The 25,403-nt window shown below is 47.9% G+C and overlaps 1 protein-coding gene across 1 annotated transcript in view; it reads right to left on the bottom strand.

The window, feature by feature from the left end:
• RNF17 (ring finger protein 17) overlaps nucleotides 1–25,403 on the bottom strand; it is a 785,154-nt gene that overhangs the window by 647,893 nt on the left and 111,858 nt on the right. Inside the window, 3 exon segments of the mRNA XM_030200280.1 lie at nucleotides 158–238; nucleotides 17,395–17,512; nucleotides 21,676–21,737. Coding sequence (XP_030056140.1) covers nucleotides 158–238; nucleotides 17,395–17,512; nucleotides 21,676–21,737 — 261 coding nt within the window.

Below are 25,403 nucleotides of genomic sequence, written 5' to 3'. Positions count from 1 at the left end.
TGCCTATATTGTATGCAAGCTTAAGTCAATATTCTTTGCAAAATGTGTGGCTTGAGTTCCTCTTGGGGACATTTGGGAACCACACCTCAGCAGTATCATAACACGAAAACCAAAAGTTCTCTCATGCATTATTCATTCATACTCCCTTCCAACCTACCTTTTCAGCCACATTTAAATGCTGAAAGTTACAAGCTGCAAACCATAAGCCGTCATCTATTTTCGCAGTTTCATTATTCTCCTAGGCAAAAAAATTCTTGTTGAAGTACCTCACTTTTTGCAAAAATAATCTTTTTATCTGAAATAGCTCTACAATCTAGTGAGCACTGTAATTCATGTGCTTGTCATTTGGTCCAATAATCTTACTATAAATACTTTACAGTATAGAGTGCAAAACAAGCTTAATAGTAAATAACATTCCAGCTCTCTCAATGGCAGTAGAATAACTAAAAAGGCAAGGGAAAAAAATTCTCAACGACGGAAAACATGCAGGAGGCAATGCTTGGGAAATGCTGTCCCATGCAGATTTATAAAAGATGAGAAGATTGTGTGTTATGTTAGAGAAGGAGTGGAGAATTGAGTATGCAGTTATATATGCAAGTGGGGGGGTTGTGAGGATATGTAGGGGGCGAGTATAGGGAATGTACTGTGTATTTTTTTTTTTTTTGGGGGGGGCATAAAGCTGAATGTCATTTCAAACTACAGCTGCTACCACCAATAAGGGCTTGCTGGGTAAAGTTATATGACATTATAAATATATGTGAAGTGGCTATATTCAGGTGGAGTTATTTATTGGCAAAGCAGTTGCAGTATGTGAAGTTGGCAAGGCTGCTGTGAACTTGCTTTAAAATTTGATTTATACTAAATATACAGCTACATTAACAAAGACATTAAAGGTAATCACAAAAAACAAAATATAACCATCATTTACAAAATGCTTCAGTTATTTTCTTATGTCACTGCTCATCTGAGGTGGGGGAAGGTGGAGACCACTCACCTGGAGTTTTTTTTCCTCTACACAACCTGAAGTCTTAGATAAAAACAGTTCTTCCAAATCTCAGAAATACATGTAAAAGTTCTGAGCATGCACAGCCCTTTCCATATATAGCAGGCTGAGTTCCTTAATTCAAAAAGGAAGGAAACTTCAACAGGACAGATAAGACACTGTGCCTGAATAATCCTGCCTTCAACATCAGCGCATATATATATATATATATATATATATATATATATATATATATATATATATACACATACACACTGTGACAGGTGGGGTGGGGATAAAGCAAAGATACTTACCTGTAGCAGGTATTCTCCGAGGACAGCAGCTTCTTATACTCAGAAGTGGATAAGCGCCATCTCGCATTGCCCGGCCCGTAAAAATTGCCATAGAAAAAAACTAGAGCTTTTAGAGGAGCGAGCCATGCTCAAGCGTGCATGCGTGAGTGCTGAGCTTAAGCAGGTGCCTTACTGCCCACCTGCCTGTAAACAGACAACTCCAAGGGGAAATGGGCGGGATTGTGAGAATAAGAAGCCTGCTGTCCTTGGAGAATGCCTGCTATAGGTAAGTATCTTCACTTTCACTGAGGACAAGCAGGCTTGCTTATTCACACAAGTGGGGAATTCACAGCATCCAGGCTCACCCAAAACAACAAACAATGGTCAATTGGGCCTCGTAACGGAGAGGACTTAACACAGATTAACCTGAAACTATATACAACCTAGATGAGAGTGCAGCCTAGAACAGAATAAAAGAGGTCTAGGAGGGTGGAGTTGGATTCTAGATCCCAAACAGATTCTGCAACACTGACTGCTTGAACCAACTGTCACGTCGGGTATCCTGCTCAAGGCAGTAGTGAGATGTGAATGTGTGGACTAAAAACCACCTCTCATGAAGTGAACCAGAGGCTACCCAGAGATAGGCTTACCTTCTACACGTTGATAAGCACTAATTGCATTAAGGTGAACTCTTACGGAGTTGGTCTAGAGACCAGACTCTGATAAGTGTAGAAGGTATTCAAGCAGGGTCTGTGTAGGACAAGAAAGGGGATCTATGGCCGTGCTGTCACACCAGATGGAAAACCTCCTCCATTTAAAAAGAACCACCGCCAAAAGACCCAAGGAAGCAAATTCTAGGCTCTCAACATCCAGGCCCTAAGAGCCAGAGTCTGGAGGTTGGGATATAAAAGCAACCCCTCGTTCTGTGTGATGAGGGTCAGAAAACACTCTCCTCAGTTCTTCGGAGGACAATTCCAGAAGAGGGAACCATGGCGCAATCAGAATCATGGTTCCACGGTCTTGCTTGTGTTTCAACAAAGTCTTTCCTACTAGAGGTATCAGAGGATATGAATACAGAAGGCCTGTCCCCCAATGTAGAAGGAAGACCTCTAACACTAGTCTGTCATTGGCCTGAAGCCTTGAACAGAACTCAGAGACCTTGTGGTTGAGCTGAGTGACAAAAAGATCCACGTGAGTGCCCAACGCTCAGATCATCTTGAAGGCTACGCCCATTTTTACTTGTGTGGTTGCATTATCCTGCTTAGCCTGTCGGCCAGGTCGTTTATGCTCGCCAGATAAGTGGCTTGGAGAAACATGCTGTGTTGGCGAGATCAAGTCCCCCCTGCTTTAATACATTGCAACCTGATTGTCTGTTTCAATTAGAATAATTTGATGGGACAGCCAATCTCTGAAAGCCTTTAGCGTGTTACAGACTGCTCAAAACTCCAGGAGATTGATCTGAAGATTAATTTCCTGGGGCACAGGCAGCAGAATCGCTGGGGCTGGTGCCAGAGGTGCATACTACTTTTTTGACATGTCTAAACACTCTGCCGTGATTGTGGGGATATGCAGACTCTCGTGGTTACAGCTCTCAGACCTGGAAGCAGGATCTCAGCTGACTGGAGACACGTTCTGAATAGAGGGGGAGCGGTCCTGCTGGCGTTGATGCTTCTCAGATACCAAATCCCTCGGCACTTCGGAGCTCCAGCACCATGTATCAAGGGAGATCGATGACTGTGCTTCTTAGCCTTCGCCCGGTGCATGTCACCCTTGCTCCTTGGTGCCGATGACCTATCAGGGGCCACAGAGGAAAGGCATACAGAAGGCCAGTCGACCAGGACTGCAGAATTGCATCTACTCCTTGTGCTGCTGGATCTTTTCTGCGACTGAAGTACCTTGGAACTTTTGTGTCCGACACAGAGGCGAGCAGATCCATCACCGGAAGCCCCCAACGATCCACTATGGCTTGAAATGCTTCGTTGCCAAGAGCCCACTCCCCTGGATCTAGAGTGCTGACTGAGGAAATCCACCTGGACATTCTCTACTCCTGCTACATGAACCGCCAACAGGTCCATCAGATGAGATTCCAGCTAGAGCAGGAAACGACTCTACTCATGAACTGGGCGGAGACTCCTTGCTCCACCTTGACGAATGACATATGCTACCACCGTGGCGCTGGGTGACATGATGCGAACCAAAAGAGGGCAAAATGCTTGGAGAGCCAAACGTATTACTCTGGTTTCCAAGAGGTTGATTAGACATGAGCTCCCCTCTATGGACCACAGACCCTGGACCCCTCAGCCCTTGAGACTGGCGTCTGTCATGACTACTATCCACTGCAGAGCATCCATGGCATCCCCTTGGTCAGACTGGATGTCCGGAGCCACCACCAAAGACTGCCCCACTCCTGCAGAGGCAGTGACAACTTATGCAGTAGGGAGTCTCTCTGAGATGACCACCTGGAAAGAAGGGACTTCTGTAGAGATCTCACATGCGCCCTGGACCACGGCAGTCTATTCTCACAGCCATGGACCCCAGCACTTGAAGGTAATCCCTCACACATGGGGAGAATGTCCGAAGAAATTGACAAATTGGATACTGCAGCTTGAGAATTCCAGGTTGCATAAGAAGCATACTGACTCCTCCGAGTGTCGAAACAGACTCCGATAATCCAGGGACTGAGATGACTGAAGATGAATGCTGCTAATTGACCACCCAGTCAGTCAAAGGACTGCATGAACTGGACTACTCGCGCCATGGCCTGTAGACTCTCCTGGTAGGTTTTCGCTCTGATCAGCGAGTTGTCCAGGAAAGGATGAACCAAAACTCCTTCCTTCCTGAGAGCCGCTGCTACCACCACCATCACCTTGGCAAAGGTGCGAGGGGCCGTTGCTAGGCCGAAGGGCAAAGCCCGAAACTGATAATGCTTGCCAAGAATTGCGAAGCGTAGATATTGTTAATGCAGAGGACAGATCGGAATGTGCAGATAGGTCTAGAGCCGTCAAAAATTCTCCAGACCATACCACCACCAATGATGGAGTGAAGCGTCTCCATACAAAACAAAGAGACCCCGAGAGCCCCGTTAACGGTCTTGAGGACCAGAATCGGCTGGAAAGAACCCTATTTCTTGGGGACGACATAGTAGATTGAGTACCGATCCTGCCTGAGTTCCGAGGAACTGGACATATAGACCAGAGATCAAGAAGCCTTTCTAGAGTATCCCTGATGATGGCCGCCTTATGTTTAAGTCTTTTTTTATTGTCAGAAATAACAATTAATACACGCAGAATTTGGTCACTTTAGGAACAATTCAGTTTCACCAACATTTATCTCTTCTGCTATCAACAAATAAGTTTTCTTTTCGTATTTCCCCCCTCCCCTCCCCCCCCTTTGTTTTTTCACTTACCCCCCCCCCCCTCCCCCCCCATTGTATTGAACTTTAACAACTTAGAACAAACTGTTACACTAATCTAATATATAGGCGTTTTTTAACTCTGGATCAACCATTTAATCCTTCTCTCTCAAAAATTACTTAAGCTGACATTGTGTGGTCAGTCTCTCCAAGGTAACCATGCCTTCCGATGTGGTCTATACCACAGTACCAGCAGCCTCCGCCCATATCTGGCCGAGGCCACCACCCCTTAGACTGATATTCATAATCAAGTGAGAGGTGTTTGTTTCTTATCACCTCCCATTCCACCACTTCTGTGCATGGATTCCGGATTTATCTCACTTGGCCTCTATGGCCTACTTGTTCTTAACATAACCTCCAAAACTAGAAGAGGAGAGAGAGAAGGAAAATAAAAAAACTATAAACCTTTTAATACTAAACTTCGCGCACGTGAGGTTAAGGCTTGATGTAAGGTCTCCAGATCTCCAAAAAATGTTTTTTCTTCTGGGAGAGTCCCACTGCCCTGCGTCCATGCAGCATTAAATCATGGAATCTGTTCCTCCAATTCCAAAAATCTGGTGGGTCCACACTCAACCACCCATTCATGATCAGCTTTTTCCCCATCAGGCAAGCTTTATGGACCAGTTGTTTCTGGCCTCCCCTTTGGAGGACAAAAGGTTCATATTGATCAAATATAATCCCCATAGGAGTGAAGCTGATCTGGGTTTTAATTAAACTTTCCATGTACTGTATTATCATTGTCCAATATCTTTGTATAGCGGGGCAATCCCAAAGACTATGATATAATGTGCCTTCCCTTTGCTGGCACTTGACACGACGATGGCCGCCTTAAATTAAGAATGTGAAGGAGACTCCAGAAATGAGTGACAGTAGACGCGCCAATTCTAAGGAGTAACCTTCTCGAACAACCTCCAGCACCCACTGGTCTGAGGTAATCTGGTCCCTCCTCTGGTAAAATTGCACCAACTGCATCCCTACCAGGACCAGAGGTTGGGCCCGGATACCTTCATTGGGAAGTACGAGCGGACTGGAAAGAGACACCAACATCCCTGCCTCCCCTGCAAGCTCCCCGAAAGGACAGATTCCTCTGGAAAAACCTGAGCGTTGAGTCGGTGCCACCTTACCTGATCTACGCCTAGATTTGCAACCCCGGCCCGTGAACAAACCACGCCCAGCAGCCTTAGGCCAGTCCTCAGGAAGTCTCGGGACCAGCGTGTCCAAATCCTTGTCGAACAGCAAAGAACCCCTGCAGGGAAACATACTGAGCTTAAACTTAGAAGCTACATCCAGTGACCAACCCCTAAGCCAGAGAGCTCTCCTAGCCACTACACTCAAAGCTATAGACTTGGATGACACTACCAGCAAATCATACAAGGTGTCCGCCAGAAAAGCTGAACTCTTTCCAGCTTGGACACCTCCACATCTATGGCCGACAAAACATCCAAAGCTCTGTCAAGGACTCTCTCGGACCAGCGAAAACAAGCTCGGGCAACCAAAGACCCACAGATGGCCATCTGCACAGCCAAGGCCGACACATCAAAGCTACTCTTCAAGAGGGTCTCCATACGATGGCCCTGCATATCCTTAAGCATGGTGCCACCATCTACTGGCACCGTATTATGCTTAGTGACCGCCGAGACCACCGCATCGACCACGGGAGGCTTCAACAAGGACCCGTCAACCTCTGGAACCGGAGAGAGACAGACCAAAGACTTGACATGCCGAAAGCCCGAATCCGGGACGTCCCACTGTGCCTGAATGACATCTTTGATGTCCTGATGCATCAGAAAAGTCTTACCTGGCTTACTAACCCCCTTTACCAGCAGACCAAGTTTGCAGGGCTCCGCCACCTGAGAGTCCTCCTCTTACAGTTGAGTCTGCTGAACGGACAACTAACCATGAGTATGAAGCCCATCTACATGAGCTCCCCAACCCAGGCTGGATGCATCCGTTGACAGCATCTTTCGATGTGGTGGAATTTGGAATGGGAGTACCAGAGTCAAATTGGACCAGATTACCCACCAGACAAGGGTGTAAGCCAACCCTTAATCACGAGTTCAGTACCCTTATTTTATCATCCCACCTCAGTAATTCCCTTCTCTCTTATTTGTCCTGTTTGTCTGTCCTAATTAGATTGTAAGCTCTGTCGAGCAGGGACTGTCTCTTAATGTTCAAGTGTACAGCACTGCGTACATCTAGTAGTACTATAGAAATGATAACTAGGAGTAATGTGAATAACATCCTTTAGGTTCCCTGTGGCTTGAGACCACTGAGAAGCTAAGGTCCACTGGGCTGCTCTCATATGGAGCCACGCCATGGGAGTGTCATGCACTGTGGAAGCCAGTTGCCGAGCTGAAACTTGCTGACTGCTGCAGACCTGCAAGGCAAGCACTACCAAGGTATCTGCTCTCGCTAAAGGAAGGAAGGCCAGAGCCTGCGCCAGAGATCCTATGTACTCCAATTGTCAGACTAGATGAAGATGGGACTTGAGAATTTATAACAAACCCCACTAGCTCTAGCACCTGCTCCCTCCTGAATTGTGTTCTTGACTAGCCAATTGTCCAGGTATAGAAATACACACTCCCAGTCTGCGTAGACAAGCTGCAAATATCACCAGGCACTTGGTGAAAACTCTGGGGGGCAGATGCTAGGCAAAATGGCAGAACATGCTACTGTAAGTGGTGTTTCCCTACTTGAAATCCAATATACCTCCTGTGACTGGGAAGTATCAAAATTTGGGTACAGGCATCCAGAGCGTATAGTCAATCATTTTCCTAAATGAGAGGGAGCAGGGTGCCCAAGAAAATCATCCTAAACTTATTTACCAGAAATTTGTTCAGGGCCCTTAGGTCTAACATGGGCCACAATCCTCCCTGCTTTCTTGGTCACAAGAAACTATGTGGAATAGAACTCCCACCCTTCTACTACTACTAACTAGCATTTCTAAAGCGCTACTAGGGTTACGCAGCGCTGTACAATTTAGACATAGAAGGACGGTCCCTGCTCAAAGAGCTTACAATCTAAAAGACAAGAGAACAATCTAAAGACAAGTGAACAATCTAGAGGACCCCTGGTGTCACGGGTTCGACCGCTCAAGCCCACAGAAGAGCAGAGATTTCCTCTACACGTACTTCCTTGTGCAAGAAGCCGATGTAAGATGCTCTTGGTGGGCAATTTAGAGGTCATTGATGCCAATTCAGGGCGTACTCCAATGGTTGGAGGTTACAAGGGGCCAGCCTCTTGGTTAAAAAAAAAAAAAAAAAAAAAAAAAGTTTGCTGCAAAAATACTTCCATGATCTACCCGTCAGAGGGAGGCTCTGTTCTGCTGGAGCCAGTCAAAATCCCAAGCCCTGCTTTGATTGGGGAGCCAGCTAGGACTTCTGAGGACGGTGCAAGCAGGGCCAGGGACGCTGGCCCTGAGAGTAGGAAGACTTGCGCTAATGCCCAGTAGAAAATCTTCTTGTGGAAGAAGATTCAGAAGGAGGTTGCTAAGAGAGAGTGTGGATCATGTCCGTATGTTTCTTAATGAGGTCCACAACCAGGGCCGGTCTTAAGGCGAGGCGGCCGCATAGGGCCTCGCACTCAGGGGGGCCCCGAGCGGTGCACCTCAGGTCGCCCCACCCTGACCGTCCGAGCTCCACTCCTCCCTCCCTCCCTCCCAACGGTGCGCGACGGCGGCGTGGTGGGGGCGGTCCGCCCCAAATGTCAGCAGGTGGGGGGGTGGCTCTGAGTCAGTTTCCGCTGCTCCCACCCTGTCCTGCCTTGAAAAAAACAATTTGGAAGCGCTGGAGTGACAGGCAGCGCCTCACGTCTGCCCTGCTACTAAAAATCTCTTTGACGTCGTTCGGGCCTTCCCACATTGAGACCCGTCCTTCTCTGAGGCAACTTCCAATTACCGCGAGGGCGGGTGAGACTCAATGTGGGAAGGCGCTTCCAAATTGTTTTTTTCAGAAGACAGTGTGGGTGGTGGGTCAGTGGCAGGAGAACGGAGCTGGTAGGTAGGTGGGTCGGGGGGAGGGACTCAGATGGGAGAAGGGTATAGGGTGGGGGTTCCCATGGAAGGAGACTGAGGTGGGGAGGGGACTGAGGTTGGATGGGAGAAGGGGACTGGGGTCTGAGAAGGGGCCATATGGGAAAATGGGGGCCCTAATACAAGGCATGTGGATGAAGGGGGCTAGAACTGGGGGCTGAAACTGGGGACTGAAAAGGGGACAGGGAGAAGTGGCTGGGGGGGCTGAAATGGGGGACTGGTGGGATAGTGGAGCTGGAACTGGGGGCTGAAAAAAGGGACGGAGAGAGGGGCAGATCCTGGATGGGGGAGCGAGAGGGAGGGCAAACCCTGGATGGATGGGAGAGGGAGGGCAAATTGTGGATTGAAGGGGCAGAGAGAAAGGGCAGACAGTGGATGGAAGGGATAGAAAGGGCAGGCAGTGAATGGATGGGGGAGAGAGAGAGAGAGAGCAGACAGGGGCAGATGGTGGATGAAAGGGGCAGAGATAGAGGGCAGACATTGGATGGAGGAGACAGCAGACAGGGCAGACACTGGATGGAGGGGACAGCAGAGAGGGCAGACACTGGATGGCAGAGAGACCTAAGACAGATGCTGGATGGAAGGAAGACAGTGAAAAGAAGATGAGACCAGAGACAACAAACTGTAAATAAAATATATATTTTTATTTTTTTGCTCTAGGATAAAGTAGTATTAAAGATGTATTAATAAATGTTTATAACAGAACATGTAAACAAGGTAATCTTTTTATTGGACTAATTTTAATACATTTTGGCTAACTTTCGGAGAACAAAACCCCCTTCCTCAGGTCAGGATAGGATACTGTAACAGTACTATACTATATTGACCTGAGGAAGGATGTTTTGGCCTCTGAAAACTAAATCTATTAGTCCAATAAAATGGTATTTTATGTTCTATACTTGTTTAATTTCTATTTGTTAATTTGTAAAGTGGTGATTGGTAGTTAGTTTTTTTTTTCAAATTTACATCTGCTGTCTTTATATTTTGCACAGTACTAGGGGACATTTTCTGTTTCTGTGGTGTTGCATTGTATGCAGCGTCTGACATCTTGGGGGTTCAGTTTAAGTTTTGTCTAAATAGAAAGTTTAAATATTACTACTTATTCTATAGTGGATTAGGGTGTATCTGTGTTTGTGAAAAAGACATGGCTTTCAGTTGGCACTGACTGTGCAGGATCGATCTGTACTATTCTGTCTGGTTTCATTTTACAATAGGTGAATTCATGTTCTAGTGCTCACTGTAGTGTTTTAAGATGTTTTCTTTTTCTTTGTGTGATTCGTAGAAATGACTGCTTATGGTGTGGTAGAATTGCTCTATAGGTCCTGAGTGTTTTGTATTCTCGGCACACCTAGTACTGGATTTTGGAGAGGGGTGTTAAAAAATGACCGGGAGGGAGGAAGGGGGGGGCCTTGGAGCTGGGAGCCCTAGGGGGGGAAGCCCTGGAGCTGGGGGCCTTGGAGCTCGGAGGGAGCGGCCCGGGCGCTCGGGAGGGGTGGCCGGCCCTGGAGCTAGGGTGGGGGTGGAGCTACGATGGGGGGAGGGCTAGGGTGGGGCCCCATCAAATTGGTCTGCATAAGGCCCCGCACTTGCTAAGACCAGCCCTGTCCACAAACCTCTTCTAATTTCTTCTCCACATAAGCTGTCCCCTCAGCACGTCCACTAACCTCTTTTGAACAGCTTGTTCCAGGTTAGAGAGACACAGCCACGAGGATGATATGGGGATTGCGCCAAAAAACGGATGAGAAGATACTAGAAGACCTGAATACATATACCCTAGAAAAGAGGAGGAATAGGGGAAATATGATGGTAAAATTATGTATAATCATACCTGATAATTTTCTTTCCATTAATCATAGCTGATCAATCCATAGACTGGTGGGTTGTGTCCATCTACCAGCAGGTGGAGATAGAGAGCAAACTTTTGCCTCCCTATATGTGGTCATGTGCTGCCGGAAACTCCTCAGTATGTCGATATCAAAGCTCCATCCGCAGGACTCAGCACTTAGAGAATTACACCCACGAAGGGACAATCTGCCCAGCTCACCACCGCCGAAACGGGGGAGGGGAATTAACCCAGCTCATCCCCACACAAGTGGGGGAGGGGAATCCGACCAGCTCATCCCCGCGGAGCGGGGGAGGGACACCACGCCCGCCGATGCGGGGGGATCTGGCTTATCCTGCAACCGCAACCGCGGGAGGAGCTGACTGACCCTAACACCGCCGAAGCGGGAGGGGTACAAAGCTGCCCTACAGCCGCACGAAGCGGGAGGGAGTGCCGGCAGAATTTTAAGTCTCAATCCAGCCCCGTAAAACGGAGGGGAGAGGAATGCAGCAGCTCACTGTAACACAAACTCGTCTTAACTCTTGAAGAATCCAAGTGAAAAAACTTGAACACGAAGTCTTTCTGAAGTAACTGAAGACTAAACTTGAACCTGAAATGCAACCAGAATAAAAACAGTACAGATATCTGGGAGGGGCTATGGATTGATCAGCTATGATTAATGGAAAGAAAATTATCAGGTATGATTATACATAATTTTACCTTCCATATCATCAAGCTGATCAATCCATAGACTGGTGGGATGTACCGAAGCAGTACTCACCCAGGGCGGGACATAGAAATCCCTGACCTCAACACTGAAGCTCCAAACCGGGCCTCCGCCCATGCAGCCACAGTCAAACGGTAATGCTTGGAGAATGTATGAGCCGAAGCCCAAGTTGCCGCCTTGCATATCTCTTCCAAGGAGACGGATCCGGCCTCTGCCATCGAGGTCGCCTGAGCTCTCGTGGAGTGAGCCTTCAGCTGGATAGGCGGCACCTTCCCTGCGGCCACATAAGCCGCTGCAATGGCTTCCTTGACCCATCTTGCCACTGTAGGCTTAGCAGCCTGCAGACCCTTACGAGGACCTGCAAACAGGACAAACAGATGATCCGATTTCCGGAAATCATTGGTCACTTCCAAGTATCTGATGATGACTCGTCTCACATCCAGATATTTAAGAGCAGAGTACTCCTCTGGGTAGTCCTCCCTACGAAAGGAAGGGAGACATAGCTGCTGATTCACATGGAAGCGAGAAACAATCTTGGGCAGGAAGAAAGGCACTGTGCGAATAGTCACTCCTGCCTCAGTGAACTGTAGAAAAGGCTCTCGACATGAGAGCGCCTGGAGCTCGGAAACTCTTCTGGCTGAAGTGATAGCCACCAAAAAGACTGCTTTCAACGTCAGGTCTTTCAGAGATGCCCTTGACAAGGGTTCAAACGGCGGCTTCTGCAATGCTCTTAGCACCAGGTTGAGATTCCACGCAGGCACCACTGAGTGCAGAGGAGGGCGCAGGTGATTAACCCCCTTGAGAAAGCGCACCACATCTGGCTGCGAAGCCAGGGAAGCACCCTTCAGGCGGCCCCTGAAGCAAGCCAGAGCCGCTACCTGGACCTTAAGGGAACTGAGCGACAGGCCTTTGTCCAGACCTTCTTGCAGGAACGCCAACACTGAAGAAATTGGAGCAGTGAAAGGAGAAAGAGAGCCTGCTTCACACCACGCTGCAAAGATACGCCAAACCCTGGCGTAAGCAGTAGAGCGTTTCCTCGCTCTCAGCATAGTGGCGATGACCTTGTCTGAGAAGCCCTTCTTCCTCAGACGCTGCCGCTCAATAGCCAGGCCGTAAGACCAAAGGGGGAGGGATCCTCCATCACCACGGGACCCTGATGTAACAGGCCCTGCTCCACTGGCAACCGCAGAGGATCGTCGACTGAGAGCCTGATCAAGTCCGCATACCAGGGACGCCTGGGCCAATCCGGACCCACCAGGATTATCCTGCCGGGATGCTTTGCCACCCGGTCTAGTACCCTGCCCAACATGGGCCAGGGCGGGAACACATAGAGAAGCTCTTGTGTCGGCCATTGTTGGAGAAGAGCATCTACTCCCAGGGATCGAGGGTCCCGTCCTCTGCTGAAGCGCGGCACTTGGCAATTGGCCGATGACGCCATCAGATCTAGGCTCGGCTGGCCCCAGCGCTTCGTGATGTCCAAGAACGCCTGAGCAGATAGCTGCCACTCTCCGGGCTCCAAGGTATGGCGACTGAGAAAGTCCGCCTTGACATTCATGACTCCGGCAATGTGGGCCGCTGACAGCTGTTCCAGGTTCGCTTCCGCCCACTGGCATAGACTCATAGCTTCCTTGGCTAGAGGGGCGCTCTTGGTACCTCCCTGGCGGTTGACATAGGCCACAGCCGTGGCATTGTCCGACAGGACCCGTACAGGCTTCAACACCAGTACCGGGATGAACTCCAAAAGCGCCAACCGAATGGCTCTGAGTTCCAGGAGGTTGATAGACCACTTTGCCTCTGCAGGAGACCAGAGCCCCTGCGCTGTCCTTCCCAAGCAGTGGGCTCCCCAGCCCGATAACGAGGCGTCCGTCGTGACGACAATCCACTCTGGGGACACCAGAGGCATTCCCGCAGACAACTTGTCTGTCTGCATCCACCAGCTCAGCGCCTTGCGCACTGCTGGATCCAAGGGAAGACGCACCGCATAATCCTCCGACATCGGAGTCCAGCGCTGCAGCAGAGAGTGTTGTAGTGGTCTCATATGAGCCCTGGCCCAGGGCACTACTTCCATCGTGGCCGTCATAGAGCCCAACAGCTGCACATAGTCCCAAGCCCGAAGAGGAGAGGCTACTAGGAACTGGTCCACCTGAGCCTGAAGCTTGACAATCCGATTGTCTGGCAGGAACACTCTGCCCACTTGGGTGTCGAATCGAACTCCCAGATACTCCAGGGACTGAGTCGGGCGCAGCTGGCTCTTCTCCCAGTTGATGATCCATCCCAGGGAGCTCAAAAGAGCAACTACCCGGTCCACAGCTTTGCCGCACTCTGCATAAGAGGGGGCTCGGATCAACCAGTCGTCCAGATAAGGATGGACTTGTACTCCTTCCTTTCGCAGGAAGGCCGCTATGACCACCATTACCTTGGAAAAGGTCCGCGGAGCAGTAGCCAACCCGAACGGGAGGGCTCTGAACTGGAAGTGTCGGCCCAGGACTGCAAAACGCAGAAAGCGTTGATGAGGAGGCCAGATGGGAATATGCAGGTACGCTTCCTTGATGTCCAAGGATGCCAGGTACTCCCCTGCCTTCACTGCCGCTATAACAGAGCGGAGAGTCTCCATGCGAAAGTGCCGCACTTTCAAGGCCCGATTGACCCCTTTGAGGTCGAGGATAGGCCGGACAGAACCTCCTTTCTTTGGTACCACAAAGTAAATGGAGTAACGCCCCTTGCCAAGCTGACTTTCTGGCACCGGAACGACCGCACCCAGGCGGATCAGATTGTCCAAAGTCTGCTGCACTGCCACAGCTTTGACCGGAGACTTGCAGGGAGAGAGTACAAACCCGTCTCTTAAGGGTCGGCAGAACTCTAGCTTGTAGCCGTCTCTGATGACTTCCAGCACCCAAGCGTCTGAAGTTATTGTGGTCCACTCGCCCAGAAACGAGGACAGCCGTCCTCCAATCTGCACTGGGGCGTGGACCAATACCCCGTCATTGGGTACGAGACCCTGGGGGAGGACCGGAGGGAGCACCTCCGGGACGGCGGTCTCTGCGAAAGGAATGCTGCTTGGGGGAGAAATTCCTCTTAAAGGAAGAGGGGGCAGAAGCACCCGACCTGCCCGGGCGGTACCGACGGGCTTCCTGAAACCGTCCTCTGGAGGTACCGGGACGCGCACTAGCCCGAGCCCTGACCTCCGGTAACTTCTTGCCCTTAGACGTGCCGAGATCAGTCACGATTTTGTCCAGCTCGACCCCAAAGAGCAGCTTGCCTTTAAAAGGCAATCTAGCCAGGCGGGATTTTGAGGCGTGGTCAGCAGACCAATGTTTCAGCCAAAGCCACCGCCGCGCAGAGACAGTCTGAGCCATGCCTTTAGCTGAGGCTCTCAAGACATCATACAGCAAGTCTGCCAAATAGGCTAAGCCCGATTCCAGGGCTGGCCAATCATTCCTCAAGAAATGATCCGAGGGGGAAGCCCGCTGCACCATAGTCAGGCACGCCCTGGCCACATAGGAGCCGCAAACTGAGGCCTGCAAACTTAAAGCAGCCGCCTCAAAGGACGACCTTAAGGCCGCCTCCAATCTCCTGTCTTGGGCGTCCTTTAGGGCCGTGCCACCTTCCACCGGCAATGCCGTTTTCTTAGTCACCGCAGTGATTAAAGAATCCACGGTAGGCCACAGATAGGCCTCACGTTCACTCACAGCCAAAGGATAGAGGCGGGACATAGCCCTAGCCACTTTAAGGCTCGCTTCTGGGACATCCCATTGAGCCGAAATTAAGGTGTGCATGGCATCATGCACGTGGAAGGTTCTAGGCGGGCGCTTAGTCCTCAGCATAATGGCAGAGCCAACAGGGGCTGAGGGAGAGACGTCCTCCGGAGAGGATATCTTCAAAGTGTCCATGGCCTGTAACAACAGGTTGGGCAAATCCTCCGGGCGAAAAAGCCGCGCTGCAGAGGGGTCATCCGCTCCATCCGAGCGGGGATCCGTCTCCTCCAAGGAATCCGCAAAGGACCGTTGGGAGACCTCAGACACGCTGCCCTCATCTACATCGGAGGAGACAAATTCCTCCAAGGCCTGGGAATCAACCCGAGGGCGTTTACCTCTGGGAACCTCAACCTCTTTACCAGAGGAGGGAGCGGGGGCAGCGTTGTGCATGAGGAAGGCCCGATGCAGCAGCAAAACAAACTTGGGGGAGAAACCCCCCAGACTGTGCACCTCCGCAGCCTGGGCAACAGCCCTAGGCGCGCTCTCAACCGGCGCTCGCAACAGCGGGGGAGAGACATGCTGCGCATCCAAAATGGCGTCCGGCGCGAAACTCCGCGAAGGAGCCGCGCGGGAAGAACGGCTCTTAACTTTAGCCGCTTCTGTGCCGTCGCCCAAATTAAGAGCGTTCATGGCATTAATGTCTCCAACCTCAAGGGCGGCCCAAGAAGAAGCCGTCCGAGCCGCGTGGCCGGCCAAGATGGCGGAGGCGAGGAGCGGGGGATGGGCGTTTATGGCGGGAAAAACCGCCACACCGGAGGAAGGACCGGGACATGCATCGGTCGCGAAACTGTCACCCACCAAGGGCGAATCCGGCTTGAAGACCCCCGCATCCCCTCTAGAAGCGCTCGAGCGACCCGGGGAGCGACCCTTTGCGCCCTCGCCCTCCGACGCCATGTGCCACGAGGAGAAGAATCGGGGAACCCCCGCCCGCTATAAAAAGGTAAAATTACCTGCTGTCCGCTCCGAGTTGTAACGACCTGGTGTCTCAGTGAGTAGCTGCAATAGACGCTTAAATAAACGTCGAAATAAACGCCTTTAAGGCCGTTCAAAATTTTTTTTTTTTTTTTTTAACGGAGCCAGCGGGAGGGGGGAGAAAAGGAGGGACCTGGCACCACCAGGTTTGCACTTGCTCAAAAGAGCCCTCAACCCCAGGCACTCAACAAAACCTAAAAATTAGGCTTGGAGGCCTAGCCAGAGCTGCTGCTGTGTGTGACCACCACCTGCTGAGATAGAGAACATACTGGGGAGTTTCCGGCAGCACATGACCACATATAGGGAGGCAAAAGTTTGCTCTCTATCTCCACCTGCTGGTAGATGGACACAACCCACCAGTCTATGGATTGATCAGCTTGATGATATGGAAACAGACGTTTAATACTTGAAAGGTATTAATATAGAAAGAAATATTTTACAGAAAAGGGAGAATGGTAAAACTAGAGGACATGAATTGAAGCTGTAGGGTGGTAGGCTTAGGAGTAATGTCAGAAAATATTTTTTCATGGAGAGGGTAGAGGATGGCTGGAATTGACCTCCTGAGGGACATGGGGGGGGGGGGGGGGGGAGAGAGAACCTGTGGCAGAATTCAAAAAGGCATAGGATGAACACAGAGGATCTCTAATTAGAAAATAATTGATATTAAACAAAACAATCCTTAAAAGGGTTGCATACGTGCTTGCAAATCAACTGATGCTTAGATGGCAACTCTGGCTGCATTAACTATGGCTGGTGCTGGGCTGGCTTGTACGGTCCGAGTCCTGCATATGGCGATCCAGTTTAGGGTGGGCTGGAGACAGCTTTGACAAACTCCAGTGGTTTGGAATGTGAGGACAGTGCTGGGCAGACTTCTATGGTCTATGTCCCAGAAATAACAAAGACCGACCATGATCAAGTAAATATCACGTTCATTGTTGAATCTGATCCAGGAGAACTGGGTTCAATTCACACTGCAGCTCCTTGTGACTCTGGGCAAGTCATTTAACCCTCCACTGCCCCAGGTACAAAATAAGTACCTGTATATAGTTTGTAAACCGCTTTGATTGTAACTACAGAAACGTAATATATCAAGTCCCATTCCCTTCCCATTTAAATATTGAATTGATAATGAATTTGACTGCTGGGCAGACTGGATGAACTATGCAGGTCTTTATGTTACTATATAATCAAAAAGTGATCAAGCAGCCCTAATATGATTGTTGCAGTTGTCCAGGTCTTGCTGCGTCTGAATAAGTGGAAGCCTAAAAGAACATATAACCCTAATCTACTTCAAGGTAGAGGGATATTTGCACAATGTTGAAAACTGTCTCCTGGTCTGAGCAGTAATATATTAAGGCTAGAGTTCAAAATTTATAATTGTATAAAAATGTGTACACATACCATAATTAAGGCAGATTCACACGCACTTTTTCTTGGTCCTGCTGCTGAACTTTCTGAGCAAATGTCATCTATAATCATCTCTGTATATTGTTCATCAAAACAACTTTTCATCTTAGCACTGTTTAAAAAAAAAAGTTAAATATATTAAAAGTACCTCAAGTTCACTATGACTCACTGTTAAGGCCAATATTTGACAAAGCCAATTCTGAACTGAATAGTGACTTTTAGAAACAATCAAATCTACAACAAAACTAGATATATGCAGCATAGTAGTGTTTAAGGGTAAGACTTTGGATACAACAGAATTAGTAAAAAATAAATAAATAAATAAAACTTGCCAGGCAGATTTGCTTTGGACCTGCGAGGCAAGTGTTTGTCAAGGTCTCTGTTCTCACTTGTGGAAAAAAAAAGCCCAAGCCTGCAATGTATCGAGCAGGGCTCCTATGTACTCCAATCACTGAACTGGGAGAAGGTGGGATCTGCAGTAGTTTAGGATGAACCCTAGTAACTCCAACATCCAAATACGTTAGGCACATTAACTAGTGCCCCCCTCCAGTGATGTGCTCTTGACCAGCCAATCATCTAGACAAGGAAACATGTACACTCCCAGTCTGTATAGATATGCTGCCTCTACCGCTAGACATTTGGTGAATACCCTGGGAGCTGACATGAGACTAAATGGTAGTACATGATACTGGTAATAGTGTGTCCCTATTCTTTTTATGATACTTTTTATGACTGGGAAATATCAACATAGGTATAGGTACCATTTAAGTCCAGAGAGCATAGCTAATCATTTTCCTGAATCATAAGGAGAAGGTGCCCAGGGAAATCCTGAACTTTTAATTTTGGCCAGGAAGTTGGTCAAGGACCTTAGGTCTAGGATGGGACAAAATTCCTCCCCCACCCCCTTTTGTTGGGCACAAGGAAGTACCTGGAAAAGAATCCCTTCCCTTCTCCTGGTGTTATGGTTTTGATCATATTGGCCTGTAAAAGTTCAGATATTTCATCTGCAAGTACCCGCTTGTGCCGAGAGATGATGAATGATGCTCTCAATGGGCAAATTGGTGGTCTGCAGGGTGTAACTAAGAGGCAATTTGAAGAACCCACTAGTCGGAGGTTACAAGGGGCCACCTGTGAAGGTAAAAATTCAGCCTCCCCCTACTGGTAAGTCATCCAGGATGGTTACTCTGAGCGCCTCTATGCTCTTCAGGAGCCAGTCAAAAGCTCATCCCTTGCTTTTGACTGGGGAGCAAGCTGGGGCTTTTGAGGGAAGGACTAGCATGGCTGGGAACAGTAGGTCAGGGCACAGTGAGAAGGCAGTGGAAACCTATGAGAATAGTAGGGCCGCCGACTAGGCCCACTGGAAAAACCCTGTAAGGAAGAGGTTGCAGAGACAGATTTTGGATGGTATCCAGATTTCTTAATGAGGTAATCAACTTCTACTACCTGGTCTCCAAAACAGATCGGCACCTCAGCATGGAACATCCACCAACCTCTCCTGAACTGCTGCTTCCAGGTCTGAGAACTGCAACCATGAGAGTCTGCATAGCCCCACAATCACGGCAGAGTGTTTAGACATGTCAAAAAAGTAGTATGCACCTCTGGCAGGATACTTTCTGCACTCCAGTTGCTTACTGGCCAACTGGCAAAGCTACTACTAATCATCACTTCTATAGCGCTACAAGGCATACGCAGCGCTGTACACCATACACAAAAAGACAGTCCCTGCTCAAAGAGCTCACAATTTAATAGGACAGGCAAACAGACAGAACAATTAAGAGATAAGGGAATTAAAGAGATACGGGAATAAAAGCTCTGCAGTTTGCTCCTCTGGGAGCAAATCCACAAGACAGCATGTACTGCAGGCCAAAGACTAAGTAAAGGCTCGTGAAAAGCTGAATGCAGGCAATGAGAAGAGACCTAAAATGCTTTCATCCCAAATGAGCCTAGTGTTTGAGCCTCTCTACCTGGGGGTGCCGAGGCACAAGTCCTACAGCTCATAGCTCATTTGAGGGCAAATTAAACCACCAGAGTGGTGAGGTAGTTGGGCCCTCAGCCCTCTCAAACCCAAGAGCCTTCTGGATACGATACTGTGTATCCACCTTCTTAGGTGTAACCTGCACCGAGAGGGGAGATTTCCAGTTCCTTGTCAGCACACCCTTACGGATAGGGTGCAATGGCACTGTGACGCTAGTAGTGCAGGACAGTTAACAGTTCCACCCTGGGCTCTCCCTCCACCTCTAGATGGCAGAAGACATCTTTCTGACAAAACAAGTGAAAGACCCTCAAGGAGGAGAGGCCATAAGATGACTTCTCTGAGAAGGAATGAGGATCCTTCTTCCAAGTCCGATGAATGGTCCCATTCAAACCGGGCTGAGAAAGTACGTACCTGCCTTGGCTCAGTGGAACCCTGTCCATGCCCTAAAGCATGCTGAAATACAACACTACTCTGACTCCAGGGAAGCTTCCTCCCCGGAGGTCAAGAGTGGTACTGTGTGTGTCCATGTCAACACCCATTAAGGTGCCAGCGTCAAAAATCTCTGTACAAGCATGGATAGAACCTCAGGAAAAGATTCTGGGACTGAACAACAGCTGGTGCACATAGCCTTAATGGCTGAGCGGATTGCAGCTGCAGCATCTGCGCCACTTCCTCCCTGAGCATGGCTCAGAACCGCTCAAAAGGAAGGCATCAGCAAAGGCGGGACAGCGGCAGCCTGAGAGTGTCAGAACCGAACCGATAGCAGGGGACCTAGCTGCCTGGAGATTTGCACATCTTCTAAAGAAGAGGGAGTGCTGCTCCCGGTGCCAGCGCTTCTTGGGTACCGGAGAAGCTGATACCCCCAGTGGCTCAGTGCCGATAAGGACATCGAACTCGTACGTGCCCTCTGTGTCAGATCAAATGCTAACCACTCCCAGTGCCTCCTCTCAGCAGCTGTCAAGAGAGATAGAGACCTTCTCAATGCCTGTGTACTCCCCGTGGATGTTGAAAGTCTTAGCAGCCACTGAGGTCGATGCTTCCTTTGAGAAGCCACTCTCTCCCGTTGGACTTGCTGCGCCTTGTATATCTTCACTGCATTTTTAAACACAGGGAACAGGAGTTGGGCTCATGGTCAGGCCCAAGGAATCTGATGTATCAGAGTGCGGGTTGGTAACCAGTCACCTGATTACATTGGGCACACCTTTTGAAGCCAATGGGGGTCTTCTGGACATAATTATACAACATTAAGAAAAGAATCAACGCCAAACTCCTCAATTATAAGCTGAAAGGGGCAACGTTCAAATTGAGGTCAGTGCACCTTGCTAAACAGGCCAAGTAACTTGTGAAAAATAAGGGAAATGAAGTGACAAAAAATACTACTAAAAATAAAAGGAAGTAAAATACTGAAGAAAAATTATTGAAAATGGAGAGAAAAAAAATACTACTAAAAATAAAAGGAAGTAAAATACTGAAGAAAAATTATTGAAAATGGAGAGAAAAAAAATACCCGCAAGGGATGGAACTGCAAAAGACAGAATGTGCATACACACAGACAAGTCCTCCTTGCACTGTGGAAAAACAAACAGACTGAGGGACTTATGCTCGCACATTGGGCAAGAGATGCTACTAGAAAGTTCTTACTCTCACTAGCAATCATCCACAATGGGCTCCGCTGGTTATCACCACCAGCTGTGAAAATACAACAGACTGCTTTGTCTGAGAAATACATACATTATCTACATGTATATACACACATTAAAAAAGCATTCCGTTTCTCTCTTCCCACCTCCCCAATTCCTCAAGGCAACTTGATTTTGGAGAAGAGGTGCGGATCTCCTTCAACTTTTCATCACTGATCTAAAACCTGCAAGTGTTTATACAGCTCCTGTCTTCCATTCTACTCCATGACCACATCACTCACAAAATATGTCCAAACTCCACTAGCCTTAATGGCTCATACACATCTAGCACATATGGAAGAACAGTGCAGCACTGCCTTTAAGACTCTCCTAAACACTTGTCTAACATTCAGAACTGATAGTCAAAACATCACTGTTTTTCCACTTTCAAAATATGAACAAACTTATTTTCACCCTAGATTTCTAAAACAATTTTGGAACACAGAGCAAAAACTGGCATAAGAGGGGCTGAAACACAGAATGACTTATAAAAATACATATGACTAATTCTATCTCCAGAGTTCATTAGTCAGCAACCAAATGGCTAAGCAAATCAAGGACTAGGCTGGTGAAGAACAATTTCTAAACAATTTATAGGACTCCTACCAAAAAAATGTTTACCTTTCATATTCCTGAGGTATTTTTCTTTGACAGTTTTCTGGGTCAAACTCACAAATATTCATCTAAAAGAAAGAAAGATTAATGATTTAAAAGACTCAGAACTATAAAAAATAGTGAGCAATTAAAGAAAGTCAGCAAGCTAAATATACATGAGGTCATCTAACACATACCATATTTTAACCTAATTAGCCAAATGATTTGAGAGCTCTAAGAATGGTCTCTGAAAGGTGAAAAATCTTCTAGAAGAGAAATAAAAATCTGAAACATCTTTTTGAGCCATTTTTTCTTCCTATACTATTTATACTAAGATTTTCTCACCTTTTGAAGGAGCATGGAGGAGTGGCCTAGTGGTTAGGGTGGTGGACTTTGGTCCTGGTGAACTGAGTTCAATTCCCACTTCAGGCACAGGCAGCTCCTTGTGACTCTAGGCAAGTCACTTAACCCTCCATTGCCCCATGTAAGCCGCATTGAGCCTGCCATGAGTGGGAAAGCGCGGGGTACAAAAATGTAACAAAAATATATAAACCTGGATAGTTTCAATAGAATATGATAACTCTGAACCAGGTAAGAACTTCTTTGAAATATCAACCTGAAATACTAAAGCTAATATGCATTCTCCAAAAGCCATACAGGAGCAAAAATCATAGATTGTAATGTTCTTTTGATGTTCCTGAACAAGGCAAATTACAGCTTTAAAAAAAAAAAAATAAATAAAAAAAAAAAAACACCAAAATCTGGATTCCTTTAGCATAAGATCAAATAAAGATACTTACCTGTAGCAGGTATTCTCCAAGGACAGCAGGCCATTAACTTTCACATGAGTGTCATTCACGTCACCCAGCAGGGCTGCCGGAGCCGGGCCCGGGACAAGGCCGCTCTGGGCCCCCCACCCCCACCCGAGGTCGCCAAAAATTCCAGAGATCATAAATTCCAGAGTACTGCAGGCTCGTCAGTCTCCATTATAATACCCTTACAGCAAGGCAGGCCTTGGGGAAAAAAAATAGTACAAACAGAAGAATGTTGTCCAAACAGCTTATACAGTCTCCGTTAACTGACATTAGGCTTACTTGAAATAATCTTAGTCCACTGTACACTATTGTGTCTGAGTTCCATAGACTACGGCTGCCAGACGGTAAAAACTGTCATAGCACTAACATCCAGTGGCCTCCAGATAGACCCGCATGGTGTTGAGACTCTCCAGCGCTCTTGCAAAAGTGACAGGTTGTTGAATTTCGTCAGCATGTGCCTCGCTGCTTATTTCATCATTTGTTATCAGCTGTTGCCTGCGAGTAGGCACATATCTCGACATCAGTGCTGTCGTCAGCTGTTTGTAGATCGTAATCAACAGCAACGTAGTGATGAAACTCCTCTTCAGTAACACCGGCTGGGAGGTCAATAGCCTGTTCATCTGACGCGTTTGAAACAGCTGCATCTGTTTCGTCCCTCTCCACATTCTTAACAAAGCTTGCCCACTTGTAACAGTTCAAAATGGTTGCCTGTGTAACATGATTCCAGGCTTCTTTCTGCATATGTAGGTTATCAATAGAAATCAAACAAAATAAAACATGGAAAAGAAAATAAGATAACTTTTTTATTGGACATAATACATTTCTTGATTAGCTTTCGAAGGTTGCCCTTCTTCGTCAGATCAGAAATAAGCAAATGTGGTAGCAGATAGTATATATAAGAGAAACATCAAAGCTACCACACCTCTCTGCATATGTAGAGAATCCAACAGTGATAGATTATGAGCAAGTTCAACAACACGTTTATTCTTGCCAGTCTGGTCATCCATAACGCTCATCAGACGAAGCACAAGAGCACGATAATGTCTGAAATTGGCTATTATGCCCTGATTCATTGGCTGGATCAGAGAGGTAGTGTTTGGTGGCAGGAAGACCACCTTGACGTTAGACAGCCTGACATCATCACTGGCTGCAGCACAATCATCACAAAGCAACAAAATCTGATGCATTTGTGCCCAACTTCTTTAGCCACTGCTTCCAAATTTCTCCAGTCATCCATGAATTTGCGTTGGCCTCGTATGACACAGGAAGTCGCTTAACATTCTTGAAGCAACAGGGATGTTTGCTCTTCCCAATGACTAGGGGTTCCAACTTCTCACTGCCATCCATATTGCAGTAAAGGAGGATCGTCAGTCGGTCCTTCGATGTTTTACTTCTGTAGTTTCATCTTGTTTGAATGCAAGTGTTCCATCAGGAATCGCTAGCCAGTAGATACCGTTTTCGTCTGCATTGAAAATGTCATGAGGTGCAAACTTGTTAAGATGGTAGGAAGAACTGAAACAACCCAATTCACCACCACAGTCATCAGCATCTTGTTTTTCACCATGCTGTTTCTTTAATTTTATGTTGTTCCTCTCCTTTCATTCTTTCTAACCATCCAACAGTGGCTTTGAATTCAGTTAGTCCAAGACTTTCAGCTAGCTGATTAGCTTTCTCCATAACCAGTGGACCACTGACAGGAAACCGTCTGCTCCTGACTTGAGAAAACCACCGAAGAAGAGCATCTTCTACTTCCTCAGCTTTTCACGCCCGTTTTCGTTTCCTGTGTGGATCTGTATTGTTTTGCCAGTCTTCCAGAAGCTGATGCTTCTGCTTCAAGATATGTGAAATTTGACTGGAATTGTCACCATATTCTTTAGCAATAGATGCTTGACTTAATTTTTTTAAGAACTTCCATTCGTTCAGCCAGTGTTAAAAGTCTTACAGTTGTGCGACGACAACTCCAGTGTACACTCTAACATTTTCGCTTATTCTACCTGCAGCAGTTAACCAACGAGATTTCAAATTTACCTACCCTCTGTCACGTGCCAATCGGCTTCCATATTCCATGCGTGCGCTTATGCGGAGTCTTTCCTGCAGAGAAGCGGTCTTAAACCATGCATATGAGCGAATCTTGCACTTATCAGTGCACTAAACTGAAGTTTGTCCCCATAGAAATTGATGGCGCTAAAAACGGGACCGAAGTACGGCATGCAGTTAAACAGAGCATGTGCTTATCGGACGTGCACTTAAATGGAGTGCACTGTATATCAAGAATTACAAAATGCTGCAGCTACCACTAGTCATGACACTTTGTGAAGACATGGAGGCAAAGCCAAGCCAAATGGCAAGACCTTGTATTGATAAAGTGAAGTTACTTACCTGTAGCAGGTATTCTCTGAGGACAGCAGGCTGATTGTTCTAACATATGGGTGACGTCCATGGCAGCCCCAGGTCCAGAAAATCTTCCTAGCAACAAGGGTTGCTAAAGCCTTCGAGTGTGCGGGTACGCGCACCGCGCACGCGCAGCCATCTTCCCACCTGTCGCGCGAGAGTCCCGCTTCAGTCAACTTATGAAGCAAAACCAAAGAAAGGAACAACTCGAAAAGGGGAGGCAGGCGGGTTGGTGAGAACAATCAGCCTGCTGTCCTCTGAGAATACCTGCTACAGGTAAGTAACTTCGCTTTCTCCGAGGACAAGCAGGCTGCTTGTTCTCACATATGGGAAACCCTAGCCCCAGGCTCACTCAAAACAACAAACGGTCAATTGGGCCTCGCAATAGCGAGGACAACAAAAATTGACCTACGAAGAAACATCTGAGAGTGCAGCCTGGAACAGAACAAAAATGGGCCTGGGGGGGGGGGGGGGGGGGGTGGAGTTGGATTCTAAACCCCGAACAGATTCTGCAGCACCGACTGCCCGAACCGTCTCTCACGTCAGCTA

Source organism: Microcaecilia unicolor, chromosome 4 (assembly GCF_901765095.1).
Source record: "Microcaecilia unicolor chromosome 4, aMicUni1.1, whole genome shotgun sequence".
NCBI lineage: Eukaryota > Metazoa > Chordata > Amphibia > Gymnophiona > Siphonopidae > Microcaecilia > Microcaecilia unicolor.
This window is presented reverse-complemented; position numbering and strand designations above follow the sequence as displayed.